A 23,025-nucleotide genomic window follows, 5' to 3' on the forward strand; every position below is an offset into this window, starting at 1 on the left:
CCCCATGAGCTGGAAAGCATCCCAGGTTCTTCCCTTTGTTTTCCAGAGGGTGGCAGCTGCTGAGCTGGCCCCGGGCTTGATGTATTTTGGATGCAGCATCCATGGGCAGCTGGACCTGAACGAGGATGGACTGGTGGACCTGGCTGTGGGCTCTCTGGGGAATGCTGTGCTGCTCTGGTGAGCTCTCTCTCTCTCTCCCCTGCCCCCAAAATGGGTGCAACGTGCTGATTTTTTCTAAGGAAGGTCAAAATTTGCCCATCTTCCCATAGAAATGACCCCTTGGACAGCAGGACCAGGGGATTTCTGGGCACTTAAGACCTAGAAGGGCCCCAGAGCTGGGGTTGGGTTGAATTTCCTCAGGAGTTCCCCAGGGGTTTCAACCCAGCTGATTTGTGGTGTCTTTCCCAGGCTCCCTCTGCTGATTAATGAAAAAGACAATTTAATATTCACAACTATTGATTACTCTTTAGAAAAGTCCCTTGGAGCTGTTAGGATGGAGGGGATGCAGAGATGGGATCTGCTTTGGGAAGTTTTGCTGTGCAAAATCCTGCTCTTGGTGTAAGCAGTGACACCTCCAAGAGATTTTTCCCTTCCAAGCCCTACAAAACCGAGCTGTGAGTAGGGTCAGCATCTTGTGGTCACCCTCAGCCTCGAGAAAATGGGGCGAAAAGAGTAAATCTGGAGGTTTTTGGAGGCTTGTGCTGCAGACACCAGGGACATCCTCTGCCCTACCTCATCTCCTGATCCTTCCTTGTCCCCCAGGTCCCGCAGCGTGGTCCAGATCAACGCCAGCATCCACTTTGAGCCCCCCAAGATCAATATTTTCACCAAGGACTGCAAGAGGAATGGGAAGGAGGCCACTTGCATGACAGCCTTCACCTGCTTCACCGCTGTCTTCCTCTCAGCTCACTTCCAGACAGCCAGTGTGGGTAAGCAGAGCAGGAAAAATCCCAATTCCTGCTTGGCTGACATCTCCAGCCCTGAGAAAAAAACCACCCAGGAGCTTCTGGAGCCATGCACATGGCCACATCCTTTTTTTTTTTTTTTTACCCTCTCCCTATCCTGGATGTCCCAGCCAGGATGGGGGCTCTGCCATGAAGCCAGGAAACCTCCCCCCCCCCCTCCCCCAAGGAACCAGTGTGCATGTGTTTAGTTTAGAGAGGAGATTTTGGGGAGAAATTCTGTGGGGTGAGGGTGCTGAGCCCCAGGGTGCCCCCAGAAGCTGTGGCTGCCCCAGCCCTGGAAATGTGGGAGTTTGGATGGGGCTTGGAGCACCCTGGGGGGGTGGGAGGGGTCCCTGAGCATGGCAGGGGGGGCACTGGGGGGGATTTAAGGTCCCTCCAACCCAACCCAACCCAGGCTGGGGTTGTGGGATTCTCCAAGCCCCAACACTCCCTGCTCTGCCTGGACAAGGAAATTTCCTCAGCTCCTCCCGTCCTGCAAGGCTTGGGATGCTTTGGAGCAGCTCCAAGGTGGAGCAGTCCCTGGATTTCCTGACCTCAGAGGGAGGGGTCCCTGAGCATGGCAGGGGGGGAATGGGGGGGATTTAAGGTCCCTCCTTGTCATCCCCCTGGAGCAGGTGAGGGAGGTGGCACCAAGAGGGGCTCTGGGGGGATGGATGGAGGCTCCATCCCTTGATGGGATGTGGGGGGATGGCTTGGAACTGGAAAAGAGGAGATACAGGGGGGAAATTCTGTGTTAACCCCCCAGAAGCTGTGGCTGCCCCAGCCCTGGAAATGTGGGAGCTTGGATGGGGCTTGGAGCACCCTGGGGGGGTGGGAGGGGTCCCTGAGCATGGCAGGGGGGGCACTGGGGGGGATTTAAGGTCCAACCCAACCCAAACCAGTCTGGGGTGCTGTGATTCCCTCACCTACAGCCCAGGCTGAGCTTTCCTGCAGCTTTTCTTGTCTTGGTTGGTGTGTTGGGGATGTCCCCAGCAGCTCAGTGAGCAGTGGGGCAGGAGAAGCTGTGCCTGGCCCACGTCCTGCAGAGCTCAGAGCTCATCCCTCCCCCCCCTGCAGCATCCCAACATCTGCTGTCCAGATGTGCCTCTTCCCTCAGATCCCAGGGAATTTCTGGGAAGCCCCTGGTTGCTCTGCACCCCTCACATCTCCCTGTGACCCCGAGGGACTCAGCTGGGCTTGGGGGAACCAAGGGTGGCTTCGGGTCCCTGCAGCCCAGCAGCAAACATTCCCCAAGGAAAATCAAGTCCAAAAGGAAAACTCCCACCCCTTAGAGCAAGGCATTTTAATTCTTTTTTTTTAATTTTATTTTTCACTCTCAAATCTGGTGTTTTTCTCGGAGTTTGCAGGAGGTAAAAAACTGAGTGAGGTTTCATTACCTGTTTACTTTTCCCTCCCATGGCTGGGCTGATGGTTCCTCTTTGCTTTCTTGCACGTTTTGCACCTCATTGGGTGCAAATCCCCTCCTTCTTGGCACGGGGTTGGGGCCTTTTGGTGTCATTTTGACAGCAAATGATCCCCAGTAAATCATCGAGGGGAGGACGAGGGGTGCTCCAGGATCCTCAGAGCTGGAGCAGCTCAGCGTGTGCAGATGTGAGATGCTGCTGGTTCCATACCCTGCCTGGGTTCCACTCAATGCCTTGTAGCAATGAATTTTCCAAGTTCTTTAAGACTTTGAAGAACTTTAGGGCTCCAGGACCTGGACACAGGATGCTTTCACCCAAAAGAACCATCTTGTAGAAGCAAATGATGACAACCACAGCCCGATTTTCCTTTAGTCTGCTCCCTAAGGAGAGGGAGAAAAGAGGGGTTGGATTGCCTGATTTTTATGGGTTTTTTTTACTTTTTTTTGGCCTGCTGTTGTGAGCACAAGCCCAGGGAGAAGCCCTGATGATGGTTCTCCTTCCAGTGCTCCGGTACAACGGGACCATGGATGAGCGGAGGTACAACCCCCGGGCTTACCTGGATGAGAGTGGGGAGAGGCAGATGCAGAAGGGGCTGGAGCTCCAGGCTGGCCAGGAGCACTGTGACACACTCCACTTCCACGTCCTGGTGAGTTGGAGGGAGGACAAGGTTGGGGTTGGCAGCCCTGGGTGGGGGTGATGCTCTGTATCTTGTTGGAAGCAGCCGGGATGCAACTGGAGGAGCCTCGGGGGCATCGTGGGGTTGGGAAGAGCCTTGTCCCCTGTCCCTTGTCCCCTGTCCCTTGTCCCCTGTCCCTTGTCCCCTGTCCCTTCTCCTCCCTTCTCCCTTCTCCCTTCTCCCTTCTCCCTTCTCCCTTCTCCCTTCTCCCTTCTCCCTTCTCCCTTCTCCCTTCTCCCTTCTCCCTTCTCCCTTCTCCCTTCTCCCTTCTCCCTTCTCCCTTCTCCCTTCTCCCTTCTCCCTTCTCCCTTCTCCTCCCTTCTCCCTTCTCCTCCCTTCTCCCTTCTCCCTTCTCCTCCCTTCTCCCTTCTCCTCCCTTCTCCCTTCTCCCTTCTCCCTTCTCCCTTCTCCTCCCTTCTCCCTTCTCCCTTCTCCCTTCTCCCTTCTCCCTTCTCCCTTCTCCCTTCTCCCTTCTCCCTTCTCCCTTCTCCCTTCTCCCTTCTCCCTTCTCCCTTCTCCCTTCTCCCTTCTCCCTTCTCCCTTCTCCCTTCTCCCTTCTCCTCCCTTCTCCCTTCTCCTCCCTTCTCCCTTCTCCTCCCTTCTCCCTTCTCCCTTCTCCTCCCTTCTCCCTTCTCCTCCCTTCTCCCTTCTCCTCCCTTCTCCCTTCTCCTCCCTTCTCCCTTCTCCTCCCTTCTCCCTTCTCCCTTCTCCCTTCTCCTCCCTTCTCCCTTCTCCCTTCTCCCTTCTCCCTTCTCCCTTCTCCCTTCTCCCTTCTCCCTTCTCCCTTCTCCCTTCTCCCTTCTCCCTTCTCCCTTCTCCCTTCTCCCTTCTCCCTTCTCCCTTCTCCCTTCTCCCTTCTCCCTTCTCCCTTCTCCCTTCTCCCTTCTCCCTTCTCCCCTCTCCCCTCTCCCTTTTTCCCCTCTCCCTTTTTTCCCCTTCTCCCTTTTTCCCCTTCTCCCTTTTTTCCCCTTCTCCCTTTTTCCCCTTCTCCCTTTTTCCCCTTCTCCCTTTTTCCCCTTCTCCCTTTTTCCCCTTCTCCCTTTTTCCCCTTCTCCCTTTTTTCCTTTTCCCTTCTCCCTCGTCCCTCATTCCTCCTGCCTCTTCCCTTCCCCCTTGTCCCTCCTCCCTTGTCCCTTCTCCATCCTCCCTTCCCTTCCCCCTTGTCCCTCCTCCCTCTTCTCCCTCCTCCCTCAGCCTGGATAATCTTCCTGCTGGGTTTGAGGTGGTCAGGGATGGAGCAGCAGCAGCTGCTGGGTCCCCAGGCACTGACTTCATAGCAGCCCCAGCTTGCTCAGGGAGGTCATGAACTCCTGACACCCTGCCCAGCCTGCTTCCCTGCTCCAAAATCAGTGAAAATCCCACTTTTTATCCATTGGGAACCAAATGCCTTCGTGGGAGGTTGAGGTGCTCTGAACTCCTGCACCCCTTTGACCCCCAGGGTCCCTGTCCCCAGGTGTAGGGGCTGAAGAAACCTTTGCATCACTCCCAGGGAGCAGCTGATGCTCAAACCTGGCTGAGCTCAGACATTCCCAGGGCGTGAGGAAGATGTTGGGAAGGCCAGAGAGGACCCTGCTGCCAGACTGGGCTGGCCCCAAGCCCTGGCCTGAACTGCTGTGAACTTCTGGGGAACTGAAGTCTGGAGTTTAGGATGGAGCTGGTGACTTAACCTGGGAAACATCTCCCCCCAGAGCATCCCAGTGCAGCCCCTGGGGCTGGGGCAATGCCTGGGGACAGCTTCTGACCAGACAAGCCCCAGGGGAGGCTGGCACCACAGCTCTGTCCCCACTGGGAGCCTGGTTTGGGGACAGCCTTCCCCTCTGAGCATCACTGCTCCCCTCTGAGCATTCCTCTCATCTCTGGGAATCAGCATCTCCAGGTGGAGGAATCCCTACCCCAGCACAGCCACAGGGATGGGTGCTGAGCAGCACCCCTGAGCTTGGGGTGTCCCTGTCACCAGGTGAAGAGTAGCTGGAGAAATAGATCTTTACTTTGGGGAGGATCATCCCACCTCCCAAGGCTGATCCCACACCCCCATGGGATCACCCCACACCCCCAGGATCAAAAGAAATAGATCTTTGCTTTGGGGAGACCTCCCTGGGTCCAGTTTTGGGGTCCAGAAGGAGATGGAGCTGTTGGAGCTGTTTCAGAGGAGGTTCTGGAGATGCTGGAGCAGCTCTGGAGCCAGGGGGAGAAATTTGGGGGTGTTCAGGCTGGAGAGGAAAAGGTTCTGGGGAGACCTCAGAGCAGCTCCCAGTGCCTGAAGGGGCTCCAGGAAAGCTGGGGAGGAACTTGGGATGGGATGAGGGGAAAAGGCTTGAAACTGGCAGAGGGGAGATGGAGAGGAGATTTTGGGGAGAAATTCTGTGCTGGGAGGGTGCTGAGCCCCAGGGTGCCCCCAGAAGCTGTGGCTGCCCCATCCCTGGCAGTGTCCAAGGTTGGATGGGGCTTGGAGCACCCTGAGGGTGTTGTTCATCCTGGAGAGGAGAAAGCTGCTGGATCATCTCACCTTCCTGTAGCTCCTCAGCATGGCCAGGGGCAGTGTCCTTATCAGAGAATCACAGAATTGGCTGGGTTGGAAGGGACCTCAGAGCTCACCAAGTCCAACCCTTGCTCCACTCCCCCCGTGGTTCCCAGCCCATGGCACTGAGTGCCACATCCAGGCTCTTTGGAAATATCTCCAGGGATGGAGAATCCACCCCTTCCCTGGGCAGCCCATTCCAATGGCTGAGCACCCTCTCCAGAAAGAAATTCTTTCTCATGTCCAACCTAAACCTCCCCTGGCACAACTTGAGACCTCTTGTGCCCTCTTGTCTTGCTGAGAGTTGCCTGGGAAAAGAGCCCAACCCCCCCTGGCTCCAACCTCCTTTCAGGGAGTTGGAGAGAGTGATGAGGTCTCCCCTGAGCCTCCTCTTCTCCAGCCTCAACACCCCCAGCTCCCTCAGCCCTTCCTCACAGGACTTGTGCTGGATCCCTTCCCAGCCTCCTTGCTCTTCTCTGGACCTGCTCCAGCACCTCAAGCTCCTTCCTGAGCTGAGGGGCCCAGAACTGGACACAGGACTCAAGCTGTGGCCTCCCCAGGGCTGAGCACAGGGGCAGAATCCCTTCCCTGGACCTGCTGGCCACGCTCTTCCTGAGCCAGCCCAGGATGCCATTGGCCTTCTTGGCCACCTGGGCACACTGCTGCCTCCTCTTCAGCTTCCTGGCAATCCTTCTCCCTGATGGTTTTTCTGTGTCCCCAGGACACAGCTGACTACGTGAAACCTGTCACCTTCTCCATCGAGTACGAGCTGGAGCCCCCTGAGCACGGCCCCATGCTGGATGAGGGGTGGCCCACGTCCCTCAGGGTCTCGGTAGGTGACACCAGTGACCTCCACGGGGACTTTTCCTCACCCCTTTGGCCAGCAGGTTTATCCCTGGCAACATTTCCCCCTTTGTGTGCTGCCCTTCTCATCCCAGCAGCGTGTGTCACCTTCTGTGTCCTCGGAGCTGCGCAACCTGAGGTGGAAAATGTCACCAAGCTGCTCTTGTTGTCCCCCTCAGGTCCCTTTCTGGAACGGGTGCAATGAGGATGAGCACTGTGTCCCTGACCTGGTCCTGGATGCCAGGAGTGATGTGCCCAGTGCCATGTGAGTAGATCCCTCGGAGCATCCCAACCAGGGGGGAGGGAGGAAGGGGTTGTCCCAAATCTATTCCCAAGGCTCCACAACAAAAAACAAAAAGCAAACCAAACAAACAAAAAAAACAACCCCAAACAAAAAAACCCAAAAAAAAAAAAACCCCAAACCAAAACTCAGAAGCCAAAGGATGGTCCCTGGGTTGGAGCTGACACCCCCCTGCCCTCCTCCTCCTCCTCTTCTTCCAGGGATTACTGCAGGAGAGCTCTGAGGAAGCCCCCCCAGGACTGCTCATCCTTCAGCCTCTCCTTTGACACCTCCATCTCCATCCTGGAGAGCAGCAGGAGGAGAGTGGCCGTGGAGGCAACGCTGGAAAACCGGGGGGAAAACGCCTACAGCACCATCCTCAACATCTCCTTCTCCAGGAACCTCCAGTTTGCCAGCTTGATCCCCAAGGTGAGGCTTTTGGGGGGGTTCCCCAAGACAAGGAGGACACGGAGGTGTTGGAGTTAGTCCAGAGAAGGTTCTGGAGGTGCTGGAGCAACTCTGGGGAGACCTCCCTGGGTCCAGTTTTGGGGTCCAGAAGGAGATAGAGCTGTTGGAGCTGGTCCAGAGGAGGTTCTGGAGATGCTGGAGCAGCTCTGGAGCCAGGGGGAGAAATTTGGGGGTGTTCAGGCTGGAGAGGAGAAGGTTCTGGGGAGAGCTCAGAGCAGCTCCCAGTGCCTGAAGGGGCTCCAGGAAAGCTGGGGAGGGACTTGGGACAGGGATGGGATGAGGGGAAAAGGGTTGAAACTGGCAGAGGGGAGATGGAGAGGAGATTTTGGGGAGAAATTCTTGAATTTGAGGGTGCTGAGCCCCAGGGTGCCCCCAGAAGCTGTGGCTGCCCCATCCCTGGCAGTGTCCAAGGTTGGATGGGGCTTGGAACACCCTGGGGGGGTGGGAGGGGTCCCTGAGCATGGCAGGGAGGGGGATTTAAGCTCCCTCCAACCCAACCCAGGTTGGGGTTCTGTGATTCTGTGATCTCAGGCTTTCCAGAAGCATTTCTGATCCCAGCTGGATGAGAAAGCTGTGTCCTAGACCAGAGCTCAGAACTGTCTCCGTGCCCATAAATCAGAGTTGTTTATGGGCTGAGTTTCTAAGCACTCAGAGCCCTTTCTGCTCTTTATTTTGGAAATACCAAAAGAAGTTTGAAGTCTTAAGAGCCTGGCAAGAAGGTCAGAGGCAGCTGAACCGATTTCCCTCTCGGTTTTTCTCCTCCACTAGTTTAAAAATACTCCCTGCACGTGGCCAAGTTCCTGTCAGGGATGGATTTTTGCAGCTGGGATGCACAACTCCTGGATGTCCTGGCTGAGATTTGGGATGTGGGCACAGCTCAGTGCTCAGCTGGGTCCTGCCACATCTCTAGGGATGCAGGAGCCCATCCTGCCCCAGGATTTCCCCCTCCTCCTCCTCCTCCCTTTCCTCAGCAAAATTTGGGAAAGATGCTGATGCTGCTGAGCCCTCTCCCTCCACCTTCCCTCCCCCCCCCCAAAAAAAATGACTTCATCCCCACCCACAGATCCCATGTCCACAGTTTGTTTTTCTACAGCTTGTGCCAAAGGAAAATTGTGGGGAACTTTGCCCACAAAATAAGGGGGGAAAACAAAAAAAAAAATGCATTTTCTGAGCACTGACTTAAACTGAAGTGAAAGGAGGGAAGGAAGGAGGGGGGGATAAAAGCCCCGGGATGGTCAGTGTTGGGGGGGTTGGGGGAAATATTTGTAGGTGGTTAGAGAAGCATCAGTGCTTAATGGGTTCCTGGCTCCTGCTCCTTCTTAATAAGCAAATCCCAACTGGAAAGGAGGGATGTGCAGAAAACCAAATGAAATGTGGTGCCCAGAAAATCCGTGAGGTCAAAACTGCTGAGTGGGAAGGAGCTCCAGGCTGGTGATGGCTGGCAAAGCAGTTTCCATGGGGTTGGAGCTGGGAGTTTCAGCTCCTGGGTAGAACTGGTGGCTCCATCTTGAAAGGAGAGGCCTTGTGAGGCCTAAGAGAGGCCCCAAAAAATTGGGAAAACTCATTGTAGGGATGGAGATTGTGGATAACCAGGGGAGGCAGAGCAGGGTTGGGGTCCCATCCCATCCTTTGGGATAGGCAGGAGCTCCCTCAGGCCGGGAGGTGTTCAAGCAGCAGGAATGTTGGTGTGGAGGTGAGGAAATCCCTAATTCCTCCCTAACTGGTGGCCATGAAGGACAACGCTCATGTTGCCTCCTCATGTTTCCCTGCAACTCCTCCTCACTGAAAGTTCTCCTCCCCCCCAGTTACTGTGCCAAGAACAACCAGGTTTGTTCTTCCCCTGCTGTGGTTAAACTTCCAAAGAGGATTTTTAAAGCTGGAAGTTGCTCCTCTTGGCCCTCTGCAGGAGTGGCCCTAAAAAATTCAGCTGCATGGGAAGGATTCCCAGTGTGCAGCGAGCTGGGGTGGTTGGTTGGGTTGTTGGGGTTGATGGTTGGGTTGTTTGGGTGGTTGGGTTGTTGGTGTGATTGGGTTGTTGGTGTGGTTGGGTTGTTGGTGTGGTTGGGTTGTTGGTGTGGTTGGGCTGTTGGTTGGGTTGTTGGTGTGATTGGGTTGTTGGTGTGGTTGGGTTGTTGGTTGGCTTGGTTGGGTTATTGGTGTGGTTGGGTTGTTGGTTGGTTGGTTGGATTGTTGGTGTGGTTGGTTGGGGTTTTTGGTGTGATTGGGTTGGTTGGTGTGGTTGGTGTGTTGGTTGGTTGCTTGGTTGGGTTGTTGGCTTGTTTGCTTGGTTGTCTGGGGTTGTTGGCTTGGTTGGTTGGGTGGGTTTGTTGGTGTGGTTGGTAGGGCTGTTGGCATGGTTGGTTGGGTTGTTGGCTTGGTTGGTTGGGTTGTTGGCTTGGTTGGTTGGGGTTTTTGGTGTGATTGGTTAGATTTGTTGGCTTGGTTGGTTGGTTGGGTTTGTTGGTGTGGTTGGGTTGTTGGTTGGGTTTTTTGGCTTGGTTGGTTGGGTTGTTGGCTTGGTTGGTTGCTCTTTCCCAGAGCTGGAGGCTGTTTTGAGCCCCAGTGGGGTGTTTGCTGCTTCCATAACGAGCTGGGTGGTGGAGCCCAGGGGTGGTGGGGCCCAGGGGTGGTGGGGCCCAGGGGTGGGGTCCATGGGTGATGGGGCTGATGGGTGGTGGGGCCCAGGGGTGGGGTCCATGGGTGGTGAGGCCCATGGGTGGTGGGGTCCATGGGTGGTGGGGCCCAGGGGTGGGGTCCATGGGTGGTGAGGCCCAGGGGTGGTGGGGTCCAGGGGTGATGGGGCCCGGGGGTGATGGGGCCCAGGGGTGGTGAGGCCCAGGGGTGGTGGGGCCCATGGGTGGTGGGGTCCATGGGTGATGGGGCCCATGGGTGATGGGGCCCAGGGGTGGTGAGGCCCAGGGGTGGTGGGGCCCATGGGTGGTGGGGTCCATGGGTGATGGGGCCCATGGGTGATGGGGCCCATGGGTGATGGGGCCCAGGGGTGGTGGGGCCCAGGGGTGGTGGGGCCCAGGGGTGGTGAGGCCCAGGGGTGGTGGGGCCCAGGGGTGGTGGAGCCCATGGGTGGTGGGGTCCAGGGGTGGTTGGGTTCACAGCTGGGGTGATGGCCACCCCACATCCTCTTGTAGGACGACACAGACATCAACATGGAGTGCCTGAGCGAGGAGAAGAACCCCCAGAGGAGGCTCTGCAATGTCAGCTTCCCCTTCTTCAGAGCCAAGGCCAAGGTAAAACAAAAATAAAATCTTCCCAACCCTCCTCTGTGCCTCTCTGGAGCTTTTCCTTCGCAGGGGGATGGGTGAGCTCCAGGATTTTAAGTTCCCCCCCACCCCCAAAAAAAAAGGAAAAACCTCCAAAAATCTCTCCTGGAGGCCTGGGGCTCCAGGACCAGCTCCCCATGGCCTAGGAAGGCTGGGAATGCATGGAATAGTGAATGAAATAAGATATAAAATGAAATGAAATATAAAATAAAATATAAAATAAAATAAATATTAAATAAAATATAAAATAAAATATAGAATAAAATATAGAATAAAATATAGAATAAAATAAAATATAAAGTAAAATAAAGTAAAATAAAATAAAATAAAATATAAAGTAAAATAAAATAAAATAAAATATAAAATAAAATATAAAATAAAATAAAAAGTAAAATAATATAAAATAAATTATAAAAGAAAATAAAATATAAAGTAAAATAAAATAAAATAAATTATAAAATAAAATAAAAGATAAAGTAAAATAAAATAAAATAAAAAGTAAAATAAAATAAATTAAAATGAAATATAAAATAAAAAAATAAAATATAAAGTAAAATAAAATAAAACAAAATAAAATAAAATATAAAATAAAATAAAGTAAAATAAAATAAAATATAAAATAAAATATAAAGTAAAATAAAATATAAAATAAAATATAAAATAAAATAAATAAAAAATAAAATAATATAAAATAAATTATAAAATAAAGTAAAATATAAAGTAAAATAAAATAAAATAAAATATAAAATAAAAAATAAAATAAAATATAAAGTAAAATAAAATAAAATAAAACAAAATAAAATAAAATATAAAGTAAAATAAAGTAAAATAAAGTAAAATCAAATCAAATCAAATCCTCTAAGTCCCCCTCGTGGCCTGTCCTGGACAGCCGAGGCTCTGCCCAGAGCTCAGCAGCACTGGTGCTGTGCTCAGAGTCGTGTGGGGTTTGGTTTTTCCCTGCCCCTTGTCCCTGTTCCCAACCCCACAGGTTGCTTTCCGCCTGGATTTTGAGCTCAGCAAAGCGGTTTTCCTGCCGAAGCTGGAGATCTCCCTGGCTGCCAGCAGGTGAGTTCTCCGCCCGGATCCCTCCTTCCGCGGCCACAGGAAGGAGCCCGAGGTTTCCCGGGAATCGCCAGAAATTCCCCCAAAGTCTTCCCGGCCCGGGCTCTTTGTGTTTCCCGAGGAATTCGTCCTTTTCCCGCAGCTCCACGCCGAGCCCCGGGGCTCTCGCCCGCTCCGGGTTTCACCTTCCCCGCCCCAAACCCTCCCCGGAAAAGCCACAGATCCGCCTGGAGAATTCCTGCTCCCTGCGCACGGGAAGTGTCCTGACAGCCCGGGAACCTGTCGGGGCTTCTCTTCTGCCTTTGCCTTTGCCTTTGCCTTCTCCTTCTCCTTTTCCTTTTCCTTTTCTTTTTCCTTTTCCTTTTCCTTTTCCTTTTCCTTTTCCTTTTCCTTTTCCTTTTCCTTTTCCTTTTCCTTTTCCTTTTCCTTTTCCTTTTCCTTTTCCTTTTCCTTTTCCTTTTCCTTTTCCTTTTCCTTTTCCTTTTCCTTTCTCTCTCTTTTTAATTTTTTTTCCATTTTTTCTTTTCTTTTTTTATTTTTTATTCTTACTTCTTCTTTCTTTCTTCTTCCTTCTTCCTTCTTTTTTCATTTTTCTTCTTCTTTCTTCTTCCTTTTTTATTCTTTCTTCTTCTTCTTTCTTCTTCTTCTTTCTTTTTTCTTCTTTCTTTTTTCTTCTTTCTTTTCTCTTCTTTCTTTTTTCTTCTTTCTTTTTTCTTCTTTCTTTTTTCTTCTTTCTTTCTTCTTTTCTTCTTCCTTCTTCCTTCTTCCTTCTTCCTTCTTCCTTCTTCCTTCTTCCTTCTTCCTTCTTCCTTCTTCCTTCTTCCTTCTTCCTTCTTCCTTCTTCCTTCTTCCTTCTTCCTTCTTTTTTATTCTTCTTTTTTCTTTTTTCTTCTTTCTTCCTTCTTTTTTCTTCCTTCTTTTTTTTCTTCTTTTTTTTCTTTTTTCTTCTTTCTTCCTTCTTTTTTCTTCCTTCTTTTTTTTCTTCTTTTTTTTCTTTTTTCTTCTTTCTTCCTTCTTTTTTCTTCTTTCTTCTTTCTTTTTTTTTTTCTTCCTTTTTTTTTCCTCTTTCTTCTCCTTTCTCCTTTCTTTTTCTTTCTTCTCTTTCTCCTTTTCTTTCCATCACTTCCAGAGCAGAGAACTCTCCACCCCCTCAAACCCTCTCCAGCTGTCCCACTCCTACCTATAAACCAATTCTCCTTCCATCCTGCCCAGAAAGCAGCAATTCAGCCCCTTCCTCACCTCCTTCCTACAGCTCCCACCCCTAAAAAAAAAATAAAAAATAAATATTCAGAGGGGAGGGGGCTTTTTTCCTGACCTTTTCCTGCAGTGACAGCGAGGAGAAGGAAAGCACCAAGCAGGACAACGTTGCCCACCTCAATTTCCACCTGAAATATGAAGCTGATCTGCTCTTCACCAGGTGGGAATTTCAGAAAGGGGATTTTTTTGGGGTTTTTTCCAGGGAAAAAAAATCAGTGCTGGCCCCCTGGGAGCTGTGTTCAGACAGACCCCTGGGGAAACCAGGCTTAAATCTGAGGAGTTTGTTTAAAAAGCTGCAGGAGCCCTAAAATCAGGGATATCAGGGTTGTTTTGTTTTTTTAATTAGGATTTTGATTAAAAAAACCCCAGTGAGGAGGAAGGAACTTTCAGGATGGTTAAATGCAGGGGTGAGCCCTAAAATCAGGGATATCAGGGTTGTTTTGTTCTTTTTTTTTAATTAGGATTTTGATAAAAAAACCCCAGTGAGGAGGAAGGAGCTTTCAGGATGGTTAAATGCAGGGGTGAGCCCTAAAATCAGGGATATCAGGGTTGTTTTGTTCTTTTTTTTTAATTAGGATTTTGATAAAAAAAACCCCAGTGAGGGGCAAGGAGCTTTCAGGATGGTTAAATGCAGGGGTGAGCCCTAAAATCAGGGATATCAGGGTTGTTTTGTTCTTTTTTTTTAATTAGGATTTTGATTAAAAAACCCCAGTGAGGAGCAAGGAGCTTTCAGGATGGTTAAATGCAGGGGTCAGCCCTAAAATCAGGGATATCAGGGTTGGGTTTTGGTTTTTTTTTAATTAGGATTTTGATAAAAAACCCCAGTGAGGAGGAAGGAGCTTTCAGGATGGTTAAATGCAGGGGTGAGCCCTAAAATCAGGGATATCAGGGTTGGGTTTTGTTTTTTTTTTTAATTAGGGTCTTGATAAAAAAACCCCAGTGAGGAGGAAGGAGCTTTCAGGATGGTTAAATGCAGGGGTGAGCCCTAAAATCAGGGATATCAGGGTTGTTGTTGTTTTTTTTTTTTAATTAGGATCTTGATAAAAAAACCCCAGTGAGGAGGAAGGAGCTTTCAGGATGGTTAAATGCAGGGGTGAGCCCTAAAATCAGGGATATCAGGGTTGTTTTTTTTTTTTTTTTAATTAGGATCTTTATAAAAAAAAACCCAGTGAGGAGGAAGGAACTTTCAGGATGGTTAAATGCAGGGGTGAGCCCTAAAATCAGGGATATCAGGGTTGGTTTGTTTTTTTTTTTAATTAGGATTTTGATTAAAAAAGCCCAGTGAGGAGCAAGGAGCTTTCAGGATGGTTAAATGCAGGGGTGAGCCCTAAAATCAGGGATATCAGGGTTGGGTTTTGTTTTTTTTTTTAATTAGGGTCTTGATAAAAAAACCCCAGTGAGGAGGAAGGAGCTTTCAGGATGGTTAAATGCAGGGATAAGCCCTAAAATCAGGGATATCAGGGTTGTTTTGTTCTTTTTTTTTAATTAGGATTTTGATTAAAAAACCCCAGTGAGGAGGAAGGAGCTTTCAGGATGGTTAAATGCAGGGGTGAGCCCTAAAATCAGGGATATCAGGGTTGGGTTTGTTTTTTTTTTTTAATTAGGGTCTTGATAAAAAAACCCCAGTGAGGGGGAAGGAGCTTTCAGGATGGTTAAATGCAGGGGTGAGCCCTAAAATCAGGGATATCAGGGTTGTTTTGTTCTTTTTTTTCATTAGGATTTTGATAAAAAAACCCCAGTGAGGAGGAAGGAGCTTTCAGGATGGTTAAATGCAGGGGTGAGCCCTAAAATCAGGGATATCAGGGTTGTTTTTATTTTTTTTTTTAATTAGGATCTTGATAAAAAAAACCCAGTGAGGAGGAAGGAGCTTTCAGGATGGTTAAATGCAGGGATGTTGTTGAAGAGGGAGATTTAATTATTTTATTTTCTTTTTTTAAGGGAAAAAATGATAGGAAAAAATATTCCTAATGGGTGTCTGGGCCAGTAGCCATCCCAGAAAAAAAATCCTCCCCCCAGAAGCTGGGTTTGGGCTTGGATAATGAGGAAAGGAGGGGGCTGAGGCACAGCTGGTCATTTATTCACCTGATGAGAAGCACATTCCTTGGCAGTTCTTGCTGGAATTCTTGGATTTTTCAGGCCTTCAGTCATTTTCCTGATTTTAACACCAGGGGCAGGGGGGCACTGCAAAAAAAAAACCATAAAAAAAACCACTTTAATGCTGAGAATGTCTGGATTTGGAGTGTGAGAAAAGGGCAGTGTAAAAAAGGCAGAACTTGGAGGGAAATAACAGCAAAAAAAAATGCAAGTCTGGGCTCCTCCTGGGGGAAAATGAGGGAATAATCTGAGTTTTGGGGGACCCATTATGGGAGCTCCTGGCCAGCATCCCACAGACACCTGAGTTCTCCTGGAGAGGGGAGAACCTGGAGAGGTTCTCCTGGAGCTGGGATTTTCCTGCCAGGATTTATAGGTGGAACTCAAGCTGCCAAGCTTGGGTGTCTCTTGTCAGGTGAGAGAAAAACCCTATAAAAAAAAAAAAAGGAAAAAAATCCCCCAGGAGCAGAAAAGCTTGGAAATCCCTCTGGTTTTTCTTGTGTGAGGAGGAACCAGGAGGTGGTGGCTCCTCCTGGGGGAAAATGTGGAAATAATCTGAGTTTTGGGCCACTCCAGTGAGCAGGGGAACCCATCATGGGAGCTCCTGGCCAGCATCCCACAGACACCTGAGTTCTCCTGGAGAGGGGAGAACCTGGAGAGGTTCTCCTGGAGCTGGGATTTTCCTGCCAGGATTTATAGGTGGAACTCAAGCTGCCAAGCTTGGGTGTCTCTTGTCAGGTGAGAGAAAAACCCTATAAAAAAAAAAAAAGGAAAAAAATCCCCCAGGAGCAGAAAAGCTTGGAAATCCCTCTGGTTTTTCTTGTGTGAGGAGGAACCAGGAGGTGGTGGCTCCTCCTGGGGGAAAATGTGGAAATAATCTGAGTTTTGGGCCACTCCAGTGAGCAGGGGAACCCATCATGGGAGCTCCTGGCCAGCATCCCACAGACACCTGAGTTCTCCTGGAGAGGGGAGAACCTGGAGAGGTTCTCCTGGAGCTGGGATTTTCCTGCCAGGATTTACAGGTGGGATTCAAGCTGCCAAGCTTGGATGTCTCTGTCAGGCGAGAGAAAAACCCTACAAAAAAAAAAGGAAAATTCCCCCAGGAGCAGAAAAGCTTGGAAATCCCTCTGGTTTTTCTTGCATGAGGAGGAACCAGGAGGTGGTGGCTCCTCCTGGGGGAAAATGAGGGAATAATCTGAGTTTTGGGGGACCCATTATGGGAGCTCCTGGCCAGCATCCCACAGACACCTGAGTCCTCCTGGAGAGGGGAGAACCTGGAGAGGTTCTCCTGGAGCTGGGATTCTCCTGCCAGGATTTATAGGGAGCTGGGATTTGCCTGCCAGGATTTATAGGTGGAACTCAAGCTGCCAAGCTTGGGTGTCTCTGTCAGGCGAGAGAAAAACCCTACAAAAAAAAAGGAAAAATCCCCCAGGAGCAGAAAAACTTGGAAATCCCTCTGGTTTTTCTTGCCTGAGGAGCCAGGAGGTGGTGGCTCCTCCTGGGGGAAAATGAGGAAATAATCTGAGTTTTGGGTCTCTCCAGTGATGCTCCTGGCCAGCATCCCACAGACACCTGAGTCCTCCTGGAGAGGGGAGAACCTGGAGAGGTTCTCCTGGAGCTGGGATTTGCCTGCCAGGATTTATAGGGAGATGGGATTTTCCTGCCTGGATTTATAGGGAGATGGGATTTGCCTGCCAGGATTTACAGGGAGATGGGATTTTCCTGCCAGGATTTATAGGTGGAACTCAAGCTGCCAACCTTGGGTGTCTCTGTCAGAGGAGAGAAAAACCCTACAAAAAAAAAGGAAAAATCCCCCAGGAGCAGAAAAGCTTGGAAATCCCTCCGGTTTTTCTTGCCTGAGGAGGAACCAGGAGGTGGTTTCCACCCAAAGCAGGGCCAGGAAGTCCAAAAACTCTTTTTTTTTTGTCTTTTCCTTTATCCTCCTGGCTCACACCAGGACATCCAGCCTGGATTATTACGAGGTCAGGTCCAACAGCTCCCTGGACAGAGCCGGCAGCCCCGGGCCCCCCTTCCACTGCACCTTTAGGGTAAGGAGGGGGCTGCAGAGGGGGGGATGGGGATGGGGATGGGGATGGGGATGGGGATGGGGATGGGGATGGGGATGGGTCCCTCTCTCCCAGGGGTGACCCCACGTCCCTGCCCTCTGTCCCCACAGCTCCAGAACCTGGGCTTCTTCCCCGTGGAAGGGGTGACCATCAAGCTCACCGTCCCCGTGGCCACCAGGGCTGGCAACCGCATCCTGCTCCTCACCCACTTCCTGGTGGACCAGGTAGGGAGGGGTTCAGCAGTCATTTCTTTTGATTCTTTTTATTATTTTATTATTTTTTTATTCTTTTAATTATTTTTATTCTTTTATTCTTTCTGTTCTTTTTATTTTGTTATTTTTACTAATTTTATTATTTTTATTATTTTCATTCTTTTTATTCTTTTTAGTTTTATTTGTGTTCTTTTTATTCTTTTTATTCTTTTTATTCTTTTTATTCTTTTTATTCTTTTTATTATTTTTATTTTTATTATTTTTATTATTTTATTACTTTTACTCTTTTTGTTCTTTTTATTCTTTTTATTTTTATTATTTTATTATTTTATTATTTTATTATTTTCATTATTTTCATTCCTATTCTTTTTATTATTTGTATTATTTTACTACTTTTATTAATTTTATTATTTTCATTATTTTCATTATTTTTACTATTTTTATTTTTTATTCTTTTTATTTTTATTATTTGTATCATTTTATTATTTTTATTATTTTTATTATTTTTATTTTGTTATTTTTACTAATTTTATTATTTTTATTATTTTCATTCTTTTTATTCTTTTTAGTTTTATTTGTGTTCTTTTTATTATTTTTATTATTTTTATTATTTTTATTATTTTTATTATTTTATTACTTTTACTCTTTTTGCTCTTTTTATTCTTTTTATTTTTATTATTTTATTATTTTATTATTTTCATTATTTTAATTTTTATTCTTTTCTTTTTATTATTTGTATTATTTTACTACTTTTATTAATTTTATTATTTTCATTATTTTACTATTTTTATTTTTTTATTATTTTTATTTTTATTATTTTTATTATTTTATTATTTTTATTATTTTAATTATTTTAATTATTTTTACTCCTTTTATTCTTTTTATTTATATTATTAGTATTATTTTATTATTTTTATTATTTTAATTCTTTTCATTCTTTTCATTATTTTCATTATTTTTTTAAGCACAGGGAGTTCCTTTCTCCCCCAGGGCCACCCCCCAGAGGTTCTCACCCCCTCCTTCCCCAGACCCCACCATCTGCTCCCAGCTCAGGGCTCTCCCTTGGCCCTTGTTTGGGCTTCTCCTTTTTTCCTTTTACTTGACAAGGGGAAAAGGCTCTGAACTGGAAGAGGGGTGGGATGGAGAGGGGATTTTGGGGAGAAATTCCTGAATTTGAGGGTGCTGAGCCCCAGGGTGCCCCCAGAAGCTGTGGCTGCCCCAGCCCTGGAAATGTGGGAGTTTGGATGGGGCTTGGAGCACCCTGGGGGGGTGGGAGGGGTCCCTGAGCATGGCAGGGGGGGCACTGGGGGGGATTTAAGGTCCCTCCAACCCAACCCAACCCAGGCTGGGGTTGTGGGATTCTCCAAGCCCCAACACTCCCTGCTCTGCCTGGACAAGGAAATTTCCTCAGCTCCTCCCGTCCTGCAAGGCTTGGGATGCTTTGGAGCAGCTCCAAGGTGGAGCAGTCCCTGGATTTCCTGACCTCAGAGGGAGGGGTCCCTGAGCATGGCAGGGGGGGAATGGGGGGGATTTAGGGTCCCTCCTTGTCATCCCCCTGGAGCAGGTGAGGGAGGTGACCCCAAGAGGGGCTCTGGGGGGATGGATGGATGCTCCATCCCTTGATGGGATGTGGGGGGATGGCTTGGAACTGGAAAAGAGGAGATGGGAGGGAGAAATTCAGTGCTGAGCCCCAGGGTGCCCCCAGAAGCTGTGGCTGCCCCAGCCCTGGAAATGTGGGAGTTTGGATGGGGCTTGGAGCACCCTGGGGGGTGGGAGGGGTCCCTGAGCATGGCAGGGGGGGCGCTGGGGGGGATTTGAGGTCCCTCCTTGTCATCCCCCTGGAGCAGGTGAGGGAGGTGACCCCAAGAGAGGCTCTGGGGGGATGGATGGATGCTCCATCCCTTGATGGGATGTGGGGGGATGGAAAAGAGGAGATGGGAGGGAGAAATTGCCCCCCAGAAGCTGTGGCTGCCCCATCCCTTGAAATGTGGGAGTTTGGATGGGGCTTGGAGCACCCTGGGGGTCCCTGAGCATGGCATTAGGGGGGGAACTGGGGGGGATTTAGGGTCTCTCCAACCCAACCCAGGCTGGGGTGCTGGGATTTTCCTGCAGGACAACACAACCTGCAACATCTGGGGAAACACCACAGACTACAGGAGGACCCCAGCTGAGGAGGACCTGACCCGTACCCCACACCTGGTAGGCACCTCTGAGGGCTTCATCCTGCCCCTGGGACTGAGCCCTGCCACCCCAAAACCAGGGAGAAACCCCAAAAAACCCTACAGTGGGGATACCCCCCGGGGAGGATGAGTTTGGATCTTGCTCCCTTCCACGTGGCCCAGCAGAGATGGGACATCCCATCAGCATGGATGCTTCCACAACCCCCCCCAAACCAACCCAGTGAGGGTTTTGGGTTGGGAAGGGTCCATAAATGACCTTTTAGGTTCTTTCCAGCCCAACCCAGTCCGTGAAACCTCTCCCCTTGCAGAACCACAGCAACTCGGACGTGGTTTCCATCGACTGTGACGTGAAATTGGGCCCCAACGAGGAGCTGAACCTGCAGCTGGGTGGCAACCTCTGGATGGAGTCCCTGAAAGCAGTAAGGCACTCGGGGGTCATCCCCCAAAACAACACCTACACCATCAGAACATGGGGGGTTTCCCCTCTCCTTTCCCTCAAAATCCCCCAAAGGAGCCCCCACACCTCAAAAATTCGGTGGTTTGGGGCTTTTTTTGGCCTCTCCTGCAATTCCCTTCCTTCCCAGGCATGTGCTGGGTGATTTTTGTTTCCAAATCCTATTTATTCTCCCAGTGTGTGCACCCAGCACCTCATTAAATCCCAAATTCAGGCCTGAAGTGCCCATATTTTGGGGTGATTGAGCCACACTCCCCATTTCACCAGCATCCTCCTCCCCTCCAGGGATGCAGCAAACCCGTGGGGGGCAAAAAATCTGGGGAAGCAAAGCCACGGGTGGGGGGGATGGGGCACCCAGATAGGGTGCTTGGTCCTCTCCCATTGCTCACATCCAGCATCTTTTTGGGGTTTTTTTGGGGCAGCTGAAGTTCAAGGCACTGAAGGTCACCACCACTGCCTCTCTCCAGCGCCGCTTCGGGAGCCCCTTCATCTTCCGTGAGGAGGATCCCAGCAGGCAGGTGAGCTCACACCTGGAGCCAGGAACTTTGGGAATGCTGCAGCAAGGGCAGAAAAAACTCAAAAAACCCAAAAAACCCCAACCAAGCCCTGCAGACGGGGGTGGGCACAGGTCTGCAGAGCCCTGAGCAACTTGGAGCAGACATCAAGGGAAATGCTGAGCATGGAAGTGATGGGTGGGGTGGGTGTGGGTGTGGGGTGGGTGTGGGGGTCCTCCCCAGCAGCTCCAACATCCCCCAAAAAGGAGGGGAAACGAGTCCATCAGCAGCAAATTTGCAGATGACACCAAGCTGGGGGAAGTGTGGATCAGCTGGAAGGCAGGAGGGCTCTGCAGAGGGACCTGGACAGACTGGAGAGTTGGGCTGATCCCAAGGGGATGAGGTTCAACATTCCAAGTGCCGGGTCCTGCACTTTTGGTGACAACAACCCCAAAAACTGCCCAGCAGAAAAGGCAAGGCCTTTGACACCGTCTCCCACAGGATTCTCCTGAAAAAGCTGTCAGCCCACAGCTTGGACAGGGGCATCTGTGCTGGGTTAGGAACTGGCTGGAAGGGGCCCAGAGAGTGGAGCTGAACGGGGCTGCCTCAAAATGGCGGCCGTGGTGTCCCCCAGGGATCAGTGTTGGGCCCAGTGCTGTTTAATCTCTTTATTGATGATTTAGATGAGGGGATTGAGTCCATCAGCAGCAAATCTGCAGATGACACCAAGCTGGGGGGGAGTGTGGATCAGCTGGAAGGCAGGAGGGCTCTGCAGAGGGACCTGGACAGACTGGAGAGTTGGGCTGATCCCAAGGGGATGAGGTTCAACACAAGAACCCCCTGGGGAGCTCCAGGCTGGGCAGAGAGTGGCAGAAAGGGAGCTGGGAGTCTGGATTGCCAGGAAGCTGAAGAGGAGGCAGCAGTGTGCCCAGGTGGCCAAGAAGGCCAATGGCATCCTGGGCTGGCTCAGGAAGAGCGTGGCCAGCAGGTCCAGGGAAGGGATTCTGCCCCTGTGCTCAGCCCTGGGGAGGCCACAGCTTGAGTCCTGTGTCCAGTTCTGGGCCCCTCAGCTCAGGAAGGAGCTTGAGGTGCTGGAGCAGGTCCAGAGAAGAGCAAGGAGGGTGGGAAGGGATCCAGCAGAATTCCTGGGAGGAAGGGCTGAGGGAGCTGGGGGTGTTGAGGCTGGAGAAGAGGAGGCTCAGGGGAGACCTCATCACTCTCTCCAACTCCCTGAAAGGAGGTTGGAGCCAGGGGGGGTTGGGCTGATATCAGTGGGACAAGAGGGCACAGACTAAAGAATTTTTTCCTAATATCCAACCTAAACCTCCCCTGGCAGAGCTTCAGCTCTGCCAGGGGAGGTTTAGGTTGGATATTAGGAAGAAATCCTTTACAGAGAGGGTGCTGAGGCACTGGAATGGGCTGCCCAGGGAAGGGGTGGATTCTCCATCCCTGGAGATATTTCCAAAGAGCCTGGATGTGGCACTCAGTGCCATGGGCTGGGAACCACGGGGGGAGTGGAGCAAGGGTTGGAGTTGGGGATCCCAGAGCTCTTTTCCAACCCAAATGGTTTGGGATTCTGTGATTCTGCTGCTCCCCCTCCCAGGTAACATTTGAGATCTCCAAGGCTGAGGAATGGCAGATTCCCATCTGGATCATCCTGGGAAGCACCTTGGGAGGGCTTCTGCTCCTGGCCCTGCTTGTCCTGCTGCTCTGGAAGGTGAGGAACCCCTGAGAGAGACCCCCATGATTTGGGGGGGGGAACCCCCTGTCCCTATAAACCCCTCAGCACACAAAAAGTTCCCCTATTCTCTCCCTGCTTCCATCTTCTTCACATTCCCTGCATTTATTCGTTTATTCTGTCCTAATACTGTGAAATATGGCATCAAAATATTACCTGCTGGTAGATACATTGCTAAAAAACACAGATTTTCTATCATAATAATTTATTTAATTATTATATTATTTATATAATTATTTATTTAAAATATATATATATAATTATTTATTTAAAATAAAATATTTATTATTTACACCACCCCCCCCTCCCCTTGGCACAACCCCTTTCCCCAACCGTCCCCTATAATAATGGTGGTTTTTTTTCTTTATTTTTGCTTTTTTTCCTCTCTTTTTAACCCCTCCAGCTTGGATTTTTCAAAAGTGGGAGCCGGAGGCGAGCAGCAGAGAGGGAAGGGGGTACCCAGGGGCTGGAGTGATTTTTTTTTTTTTTTTTTTAAGGGGGGGATCCCCCCTAAATCCCCCTCCCTACCCCTCGCCGGAGCTGCGGGTCCCCTCGATGCTTGAGGGGGTTTTGGGTGCTGAGCAGAAGGAGGAGAGGAGACCCCTGGGTGTGAAGTTCCCAAAAGGGGGCCAAAAGGTAAAAAAAAAAAAAAAAATAAAAGATGAATAAAAATAATAATAATTAAAAAAAAAAAAAAAATGAAAAATTAAAGCAGCCCCCGAACCACCAGGGGATTCCTGAGGAGCTTCAAGGAGGAGGTGGCAGAGGTGCAGGGACACCCAAGCCACCCAAAAAAAAAGGTTGGGGCATCCCAAAAATCTGTAAAAATATATAATATTCCTTAAAAATAAAAAATAAAAAAAAAAAAAAACCAACCCTGAGGATTGCTCACCCCGTGGCTGAGCTGTAGCAACCCCCCAGGCTTTGCTGGGCGAGGCTCTCAAACTGCATCCCTGTAACCAGAATCCAAAAATGGGTGGAAATTTTGAATTTTTTTGAATTTTTTTTATTTCATTTGCCACCTTCTTTAATGCACTGAA

At 49.7% G+C, this 23,025-nt stretch overlaps 1 protein-coding gene across 2 annotated transcripts in view; it reads left to right on the forward strand.

The window, feature by feature from the left end:
* The window catches only part of ITGA11 (integrin subunit alpha 11), a 53,342-nt gene extending 30,697 nt beyond the window's left edge, over positions 1–22,645 (forward strand). For both annotated transcript variants that reach the window (XM_071754106.1, XM_071754107.1), the window contains exons 15-30: positions 47–177; positions 763–929; positions 2,872–3,014; positions 6,284–6,394; positions 6,585–6,670; positions 6,907–7,114; positions 10,300–10,398; positions 11,420–11,496; positions 12,821–12,910; positions 16,799–16,889; positions 17,018–17,131; positions 19,232–19,318; positions 19,608–19,718; positions 20,176–20,271; positions 21,851–21,964; positions 22,389–22,645. In XM_071754106.1, the coding sequence (XP_071610207.1) occupies positions 47–177; positions 763–929; positions 2,872–3,014; positions 6,284–6,394; positions 6,585–6,670; positions 6,907–7,114; positions 10,300–10,398; positions 11,420–11,496; positions 12,821–12,910; positions 16,799–16,889; positions 17,018–17,131; positions 19,232–19,318; positions 19,608–19,718; positions 20,176–20,271; positions 21,851–21,964; positions 22,389–22,460 (1,797 nt within the window). In that variant the 3' untranslated portion in view covers positions 22,461–22,645. The remainder of the gene's footprint in view (positions 1–46; positions 178–762; positions 930–2,871; positions 3,015–6,283; positions 6,395–6,584; positions 6,671–6,906; positions 7,115–10,299; positions 10,399–11,419; positions 11,497–12,820; positions 12,911–16,798; positions 16,890–17,017; positions 17,132–19,231; positions 19,319–19,607; positions 19,719–20,175; positions 20,272–21,850; positions 21,965–22,388) is intronic.
* The last annotated feature ends 380 nt before the right edge of the window (positions 22,646–23,025 follow it).

Source organism: Heliangelus exortis, chromosome 11, assembly GCF_036169615.1.
Source record: "Heliangelus exortis chromosome 11, bHelExo1.hap1, whole genome shotgun sequence".
In the NCBI taxonomy this organism is placed as follows: domain Eukaryota; kingdom Metazoa; phylum Chordata; class Aves; order Apodiformes; family Trochilidae; genus Heliangelus; species Heliangelus exortis.